Here is a 9,654-nt window from a genome sequence, read left to right as displayed (position 1 = left end):
GCTCTTGGCCTGCTGTGTCCCAAAAGTCTGCAATGTGAACACAGCTCTGACTGCCTGATGGCGGATGAAGGGCAGAGAGCCCCAGACACTGAGCATCTCTGTGCGGTGTCTGTGTTCAGAAACACAGGCACCCGTGGGAGGAAGGGGAGCAACGGAGACCACACAGCTCGCGGGTGTGTTGTCAGGATGTAACGCACCTGGGCGTGCGTGGGGGCGGGTGAGAGGGAGACCCAGGGCCAGGAGGAAGGAGAGTACAGACAGGGAGCCCCAAGAGGGAGAGGGTCAGTGACCTCCTTCCCCCACCTATAAGATGTAGGACGCTCCAAGGTCACAACTAGGCCCAATTCCCATGTGTGCTGATCACAGAGGGTGGACACAGTCAGGCTGGACGTGCGGCCTGGCCAAGGGGAAGGTTGTGACCACATTTAAAGCCAAACCCTTTGTGGCAGATGACACTCAGACCAGCCCTGTTATTTCTTTACACTGGCTGAAGAGCACTGGAGCAGAACCCTGCGTGCTCCCTCCCACGCTCCCTGGCTTCCGGGCTCTCTGGGCTGTGCCTATCACCCTTCCTCCATGCCTGGGGGCTCATTTCCCCTGCTTGACCCTCTCCCCCACTACCTCCCCCTCCTGAGAGGGGGTGCGGCTCGGCACTGCGCTGCTCACCCACAAGGACGGTCTTGCCGTCCACCGTGGCCGTGTGCTTGTACAGGGTCAGGGCGTGTGTGGACAGCTGCCGGGGCTGACTGCACTTAGGTTAAGGGGCAAAGATGAATGAAAAGAGACGTAAGCAAGGTGCTGGGGGGCGGCTGCTGGGGGGATGGAATGGGCTCTCTCTCTCCTTCTTTAAGAAGTTATTTAGATTTTAAATTGAATGAGTGTTGCAGACAGAGGATCAACTTCAAATATCACAGGCACAAGCTCCATGGAAAGGTGAGGGGTGGGAGAGGTTGGGATTATGTCCTGGCCATCTAAGTCCAAGGGAAAACATGGAATGGAATTTTACAGAGCAGCTGTCTGAAACAGCATCACGTAGTTGGCCAATGAGACTGTGGGGATGCCCCAGCTCCCCATGGATGGGGCTCTTGCAGGCCAGAGAGGAAACCCAGCCATAAGAAGTAACATGACAGTTCCAGGGAAAAAAAGTCTTCATAAGCCAGACAGCTGACAAACTGTTTATGAACTGTAGTTTGCTTTTTGCAACCCTATCAAAAAGCTTGGGGAATAACATTTCCTGAAGCTGCAAGATGCTGTGTGCTTTCACCATCGGAGCTGGGATGATGCAGGTGGGTGGGTGCAAAGGAGAACTTGGTAGAAGGCGAAGTAAGATACACTTAGAGTCTCCCACGGGGGGCTGGGGCCCCGGGCAGGGAGCAGGGGGCTCTGGGGCTCTTCTCACCCCCAGTTCTCAACGGACTCACTCGGGAAGCTTTTAAAAACCATCCCAATTGTCTCATTCCAAAGCTGCACAATGCAACGATTCACGGAAGGAGGGTGGGGCTGGCGGTTCCTATTTTATAAAGTTGATTCATACCAGAGAATGTTTAAACATTAGAGAGCCCAAGCTCTGAGGTCAGAGATGTTAAGTGACTTGCCCAGCACCAGAGCTACTAAGAAGGAAGAGGTGGGGTTTGAGTCCAGGCATTTGACGAGGTACTTACTGTTAGCCATTCCACTGCTTTCCTAATATAAAGCAAATCCAAATGTGAGTAAGCTTCAAAATATGCAGCACCAACTACATGTGATGCCATGTGGGTCAGCTGGTGAGAAACCAGCATGAAATGAAACCTGTGAATTTACTCACTTATCCCTCCTCCCTGGACCGCTGGAGCAAAGGGGTGGGCAGTGGGGCTGAGTTGGCCTGAGGGTGGAAAGGGCCACAGGAACAAGGAGCATTTCAAAACTTGAAGGATACAATCCATCCATGAGAAATCTCTCCATAAGTCTGTAAGGAGAATGTGCAAGGTGGTCAGGTGCATCCCTCAGTGCGCCTGCTTGCCCCTGTTGCACCACCCAAGGGTTGAAAACTTGGAAGCCAGCTGTGGCTTCTCCCCTCCCACTCCTTCCACAGCTACACAGTTTCCTTTCAAGGACAATGCCCAGGAACCACCCACCCACCCTCTTTCTGACTCCCCTTAAGTTCCTGACACCCTTCGGCTATAACACTGACCCAGCACCCACAGATGCTTTCCCTGTGGGCAGGGACCCCAGCTTACTCCTTTTAGGGAATAAATAAACTGTGGTACATCTATAATATGGACTACTACTCAGCAATAGCAAGGAAAAAATTACTGATATACCCAATAATTTGAACAAATCTTAAGGGTATTATGCTGAGTGAGAAAGGTCACATGTTGTATAATTCCTTTTATACAATGTTGCCAAGATGACACAGTTATAGAGATGGAGTATATTAGTGGCTACAGGGGTTAATAGGGGTGGTAGGAGGTGAAGTGGGGTGGGTGTGACTATAAATGGACAGTAGGACCAAGGCCTCTGCAGCGATGGAACAGTTTTGTATCTTGAGTCCAGTGATGCTTACACAAATCTACACGTGTGAGAAAATGACACAGAATTACACATATGCATTGAACTAATGCCAGTTTCCTGAATTGGATCTTGTACTACAGTTATGTAAGATATAACCACTGGGGAAATTGGGTGAAGGGTACACAGGCCCTCTCTGTATTCTCTTTGCAACATCCTGTAAATCTGTTATTTCAAAATGAAAAGTTAAGAACAAAACAAAACAAAACAAAACACAGACTGGGAGAAGCTACGTGCAATGCCAATCACTGACAAAGAGTTAATACAAAGCGATTATGAACAGCTCTGATACGTGAATAAGAGGACACACACAACCTGGGTCCTGAGAATATGAACAGGCAATTCGGAAGAATGGCTGAAACACACATGAAACGATGCTCAATCGTGAATGATTTTCATGCAAATTAACATAAAGTGAAGTTGCACACACGTCCTTCAGATTTTAGCAAAAAGCTGAAAACGTCACATGACGCCGAACGCTGCACATTTTGTGGAAACTCGCGCTGTGCCGGCAGGAGTGTGAACTGAATACACTACTGCTTTGGAGAGCAACTGGGATAAGTCAAAGTGTGAGCTAAGCCTAAAACTGGGCAATTTCACCCCAAGTCTAATAGACTGTGTGCCCAAGGCGATAGGCATAAAGATATTCACTGCAGTATTGTGTCTAATACCATAAAAACTGTAATTTCATAACTGTTCTTCAACAGAAGAATGGACAAATATATTTTAGTACAAAAAATTTAAAAAAAAATTACTGAGTGCTTGCCATTTGCCAGATACTATGCTAGGTGCCATGATATAACATTTAACAAAACAGAGGAAAATTCCTGTCTTCATGGAGCTTACAGTCTAGTGGGTGAAGACAGACAGTAAACACACACTTAAAATATATATAGCCACGTGTATGGTCACTGGATTGAGAACAAAAGCATTACTGCAATTCAATGGGGTAAAGGATTGTTTTATCAAGGAATGGTGTGGAAACAACTGGATATCTATGTAGGAAAAAAATGAACCTTGAGGACATTACTTAAAATGGTGGAGTATGAAGTTCTATGGGTCACACCCTCAACTGAAACAACCAATAACTGGAAAAAATGATCAGAATCAACTATTTCAGAACTCTGGAACCTGACTGGACACAATGACCAGTAGAGTGCTGGATAAAAGGAGAGTGCTGGTCTTGTGCAAAAGAACAGCACGCACAAACCAGCAATGGTCACCCACTCCTCAGGCCCACTGCAGCTAGGCGGTGACCCGTGTTCCAAATGTCTGGCTCCAGTAGAGATACTTTCCTCAAAAAGTTTGGCCGAGGAGCCAGGTCCCAGCTCTCTCAGGCTTCAGAGTCTTCCCCTGCTGGCATCTATTGGAAATTTAAAGGGATAGGAATACCTCTTTGTTTCTTTCCCCTTTTGGAGCCAAATATTTAAGGAAATCTTTATCAGGTCACTGTCTGATCACAGATAATGGAATAGAAATATCAGTGACCACACACAAGAAGGAATATACACTTTGCAAAAATAGTATGGAAAAGTTACAAGTGGATATACTCCAGCTCGAAACAAGCAGAAATCAGCCATACCCGAGGAGTGGGAATATCTGAGATCCAAAGTCACCACATCAAAATACTCAGAATGTCTAATTATCAACCAGAAAATTACAAAGCATACAAAGAAACAGGAAGGTATAGCCTATTCTCATGATAAAAAGAATTTAACAGAAACAATACCTGAAGAAATCCAGACCCTGGAATTACTAGTCAAAGAAGTTAAATCAATTATCTTAAATATGCTCAAAAAACTAAAGAAAACCATGGACAAAGAACTAAAGGAAATTAGAAAGCAACATATGAACAGAATGAGAGTATTAATAAAGAGATAGAAATTATGAAAAGAAACCAAACGGATATTCTGGAGCTGAAAAGTACAATAATTTAAATGAAAAACTCCCTAGACAGTTTCAACAGCATACTTGAGAAGGCAGAAGAAAGGATCAGCAAACTTGAAGATAAGGCAACTGGAATTATCCAGTCTGAGAAGCAGAAAGAAAAACGAGTAAAAATGACCAGTGCCTAAGGAGCCTATCAGACAACATAAATCATCCTAACACATGCATCATATATAGAAGAGGGGTGGGGGCAGAGAGACTATTTGAAGAAATAATGGCTAAAAACTTCCCAAACCTGATGCAAGACATGAATGTATACACTCAGGGAGCTCAACAAACTCCAAACAGGATAAACTCACAGAGATCCACATTATAGGATCCACAAATTGTCAAAACTCAAAGACAAAATCCTCAATAAGATAAACAGCCAACTTCTCATCAGACACCACTGACTCAGAAGGCTGTGGAATGAAATATTTAAAGTCCTGAAAAAAAAATTGTCAAAAAAGAATTCTATGTTCAGCAAACTATCCTTCAAGAATGAAGGAGAAATTAAGACATTCCCAGATAAACATAAGCTGATGTGGCTTATTACCAGTAGATCTGTCCTATAAGAAATGATACAATAAGTCCTTTAGGTTGAAATGAAAGGACACTAGACAGTAACTTGAAGCCATATGAAGAAATAAAGATCTTCAGTAAAGGTAGCTACACAGGTAAATATAATAACCAGTATTCTTGGGCTTCCCTGGTGGCGCAGTGGTTAAGAATCCACCTGCCAGTGCAGGGGACATGGGTTCGAACCTTGGTCCAGGAAGATCCCACATGCTGCAGAGCAAGTAAGCCTGTGTGCCACAACTACTGAGCCTGCGCTCTAAGAACCCACGAGCCACAACTACTGGGCCTGTGTATCACAATTACTGAGGCCCACGCACCTAGAGCCCGTGCTCTGCAACAAGAGAAGCCGCTGTGATGAGAAGCCCGTGCACCACAACGAAGAGGAGCCCCCATTCATAGAAACTAGAAGAAAGCCTGTGCACAGGAACAAAGACCCAACGCAGCCAAAAAAAAAAAAAAAAACCGGGCTTCCCTGGTGGCGCAGTGGTTGAGAGTCCGCCTGCCGATGCAGGGGACGCGGGTTTGTGCCCCGGTCTGGGAAGATCCCATGTGCCGCGGAGCGGCTGGGCCCGTGAGCCACGGCCGCTGAGCCTGCGTGTCTGGAGCCTGTGCTCCGCAACGGGAGGGGCCACAACAGTGAGAGGCCTGGGTACTGCAAAAAAAAACCAAAAAAACAAAACAAAACAAAAAAACCAAAAACCAGTATTCTCATATTTTTGGTTTGTAACTCCTCTTTTTTCCCATGATTTAAAAGACAAATATGTAAAACTATAATTGTAAATCTATATTAATGATCACAATGTATAAAGTTGTAATTTGTGACAAAACAATATCAAGGGGAGGGATAGAAATATATAGGAGCAGAGTGTTGGTATACTATTATAACTAAATTGGTATTCAAATAGGTTGTTATAAATTTTAGATATTAATTATAATCTTCAAGGCAACCATTAATAAACAACTAAAAAAATTATACAAGACAGGAAGGGACTCAAAATAGTACAGTACAAAAAATTAAAAAAAAAAAAAGAAAAAGAGTAATGGAGTACTTGAGGAAACAAAACTGGAGACATAAAACAAATAGCTAAATGGCAGAAGTAAATCCTTCTTTATCAGTAATAGCTTTAATTATTGTTGTTGCAAATGAGAATAGATAAAACTCTCCAATTAAAAGTGAGAGATTGGCAGAGTATATTAAAAATACATGATCCAGGTATGTCCTAACTGTAAGACACTTGCTTTGGATACAAGGTCACAAAGAAGTTGGAAAACAAAAGGGTGATAAAGATATTGCAATGCAAACAGCACTCAAAAGAGAAATGGGTGACTACACTACAGTCAGACAAAATAAACTTAAGTGACAAATGTTACAAGAGACAAAGAAGGACATTATATACTGATAAAAAGTTCAATCTATCAAAAAGATATAAAAGTTATAAACATATATGCACCGCACAACAGAGTCCCAAAATATATGAAGCTAACACTGACACAACTAAAGGGAGAAATAGAGAGTTGCACAATAATATATTGAGATTTCAATACCCCACTTTCAATAATGAGTAGAACAATGAAACAGAGGACTTGAACCACACTAACTAGGTCTAACCACCAATTAGCCCTAACAGACATACACAGAATACTCCACCCAACAACAGTAGTATACGTATTCTTCTCAAGTGAACATGAGTTAGGCCACAAAAAAAGTCATAATAAAATTTAAAAGACTTAGATCATACAAAGTATCTTTTCAAATAAAATGGAATGAAACTAGAAATTAATAACGGAAGAAAAACAAGAAAATTCACAAAAAGGTGGAAATTAAATCAAATAGGGAAGATTTAGTCAAATTAAATCAATAACATAACTGTACATCTTTAGGTAGTAGACATGAAAGAGTAAACTAAACTCAAAGCTAGCAGAAGGAAGGAAATAATAAAGATTAGGGTGGAGATAAACAAAATACAGAATAGAAAGACAACAGACAAAAATCATTGTAACCAGAAATTAGTTCTTTGAAAAGATCAACAAAATCAACAAACCTTAGCTAGACTAAGAAAAGAGAGAGGACACAAATGATCAAAATCAGAACTGAAAATGGGGACAGTAACATCAATTTTACAGAAACAAAAAGAATTACAAGAGAATACGATGAACGAACAAGCTGGATAACCGAGACGAAGTGCACAAATTCCTAGAAACACACAAACTACCAAACAGATTCAAGACGAAATAGAAAATCTGAGTAGACCTATACCAAGTAAGGAGATTATATCAGTATTCAAAAACCTCCCATAAGGAGAAGTCCGGGACTGGATGGCTTCACTGGTGAATTCTACCAACCATTTCATGAACAAACACCAATCCTTCTCAAACTCTTCCCAAAAATTGAGGAGGAGGGAACACTTCATAATTCTTTCTATGAGGCCAGTGGTACCCTGATTCCAAAGCCAGACAATGACACTACTAGAAAAGAAACCTACAGGCCAATATTCCTCATGAATTTAGTTGTAAAAATCCTCAAAAAAATCCACTGGCAAACCAAATCATATTAAAAGGATTATACATCATCAAAAGGACCAAGGGAGATTTATTCTCAGAGTAAAAGGATGGTTGAACTTAAAAAAATTATCAAACATATCATATTAGTAGAACAAAGGAAAAATCCTACATATTCATCTCAATAAATGCATAAAAAGCATGACAAAAACCAACACCATCTCATGACAAAAACTAGGAATAGAAGGTAATTACCTCTAGGATAAAGGCCATTTATGAAAACCCCACAGTTAATACTCAATTGCAAAAGACTGAAAGCTTTCCCTTATAATAAGAAACAAGAGGATGCCTACTTTTGCCACTTCTATTCAACATAGTACTGGCAGTTCTAGCCAGAGCACTGTGATGAGAGAACAGTTATTCTGAGGTGCTTCCTAGACATTTTACAGTATGACAATCCTGCTCACACCTAAAGTCTGGACATTTAGATGAGGACCTGAGTTTAGGATTCCCGCCACAAGTTCCTGCTTTGCTTTTCCCTTTTAAAATAAACAGACTTGAGGCTGAGAAAAGTTAGTGACCTCTGCCCCAATCAGCAAAGCCCCTAGGGAATCACTGACAGCTACCTGGGTCTAAGGATATGTTAATAACAAATAAAAGTGGAAACCAAGGTGGAACTGGGGCACCTGGGGTATAAGACTAAACTAGGCATCTGGTTAGGGGCAAGTTTACCCTCATCCTGTGAAGGCAGAAATGGATGTGTGCCTCACTGGTCCAAGACAGCTGAGAAACAGGCTCACACCCTGTGGAGACAAGCTGCCAGCACTGCAGAGCCTCCCTTCAGGGGGAGTTCCACGCCTGTGCACAGAGGCACTGAAGTCAGTTAAAAGAGTGAGTCAGTCTTTACACTGGGACTTCCCTGGTGGCGCAGTGGATGGGAATCTGTCTCCCAATGCAGGGGACACGGGTTCCGTCCCTGGTCCAGGAAGATCCCACATGCCGCAGAGCAACTAAGCCCGTGCGCCACAACTACTGAGCCTGTGCTCTACAGCCCACGTGCCACAACTACTGAGCCCGTGTGCCACAACTACTGAAGCCCGCGCGCCTAAAGCCCATGCTCTGCAACAAGATAAGCCACCGCAGTGAGAAGCCCACTCACCTCAACAGAGTAGCCCCCGCTCACTGCAACTAGAGAAAGCCCGCTCGCAGCAACCAAGAGCCAACACAGCCCAAAATAAATAAAAATTAAATCTTCTAAGAAAAAAAAAATCTTTACGCTGATTATAGTCAGGCATCATTTCTATCCACTCTTCTCAACTCTGAGTTCTTTCAAGACAGTATCTTCACCACCTTTCTTTGACCTGTCGCTGGTTGTGCCAGTCACACTTCTCACACTTTCCTCTCCCCGTTCCCACTGTCTGCATCTTGCAGTCTCTCAGCCCCATACCACACACAGGAATACCCCAGCTCTCACCTCACCAGGACTGCTTCAGTAGTCTCTAGGTGACCCGTCCCATACTTTCTGCCAGGACTCATGGATAAAGCTCAACTTCCTCAGTCCTGTGACTTGTCCCTGGGGACGCCCTCCTCCCCAAACACACACAGCTGCTGATGTGACGCTCCCTTGTTCCCCCATGCAGACCCGGGCTCCAGCCAAGACTACTCTCTCACCACTCCCATAGAAGCCATGCTCCTCCATGCCTCTGGAGGATTTTTCTAATAACCCAGACCCACTCTGGGCCTGGCATTTCTTCCCTAATCTCCCAACATACTTGGACTTGCCCACAGCGCTGTCCCCCAGGCAGATGATTTTCACATTGTCATCAGCATCGTATTTCTCTTGGTCCAGCTCACAGGGTTTGGCTCTGTCCCCGGCCATTGGCTCCTGGCTGTAGAAAGGGGATCAGCTCAGGGGAGGGGGGGTCTTGTCACCATCTGGGAAGATCAAGAAGAGGCTGTTGTTAAAGAGATGAGAAGTCCCCTCCACCAAATCCACTTCCTCTTCCTGGACAGGGGAGACAATGAGCTGACAAGAGAGGGGCCCAAGGAAACACTTATATCCTTCTCTATGCACCACCAACCTGGCTAGCACTTGCTGAATCA

General features: G+C 43.7%; 1 protein-coding gene across 1 annotated transcript in view; it reads right to left on the bottom strand.

Moving 5' to 3' along the window:
* RABL2B (RAB, member of RAS oncogene family like 2B) overlaps positions 1 to 9,430 on the bottom strand; it is a 13,035-nt gene extending 3,605 nt beyond the window's left edge. The window contains exons 1-4 of the mRNA XM_007453868.1: positions 9,324 to 9,430; positions 1,916 to 1,945; positions 667 to 746; positions 2 to 27 (exon numbers count right to left, since the gene is read on the bottom strand). Of these exons, the coding sequence (XP_007453930.1) occupies positions 2 to 27; positions 667 to 746; positions 1,916 to 1,945; positions 9,324 to 9,430 (243 nt within the window). The remainder of the gene's footprint in view (position 1; positions 28 to 666; positions 747 to 1,915; positions 1,946 to 9,323) is intronic.
* Between the last annotated feature and the right edge of the window lie 224 nt (positions 9,431 to 9,654).

The sequence above is a fragment of the Lipotes vexillifer genome, unplaced genomic scaffold, assembly GCF_000442215.2.
Source record: "Lipotes vexillifer unplaced genomic scaffold, Lipotes_vexillifer_v1.1 scaffold382, whole genome shotgun sequence".
In the NCBI taxonomy this organism is placed as follows: Eukaryota; Metazoa; Chordata; class Mammalia; order Artiodactyla; family Lipotidae; genus Lipotes; species Lipotes vexillifer.
This window is presented reverse-complemented; position numbering and strand designations above follow the sequence as displayed.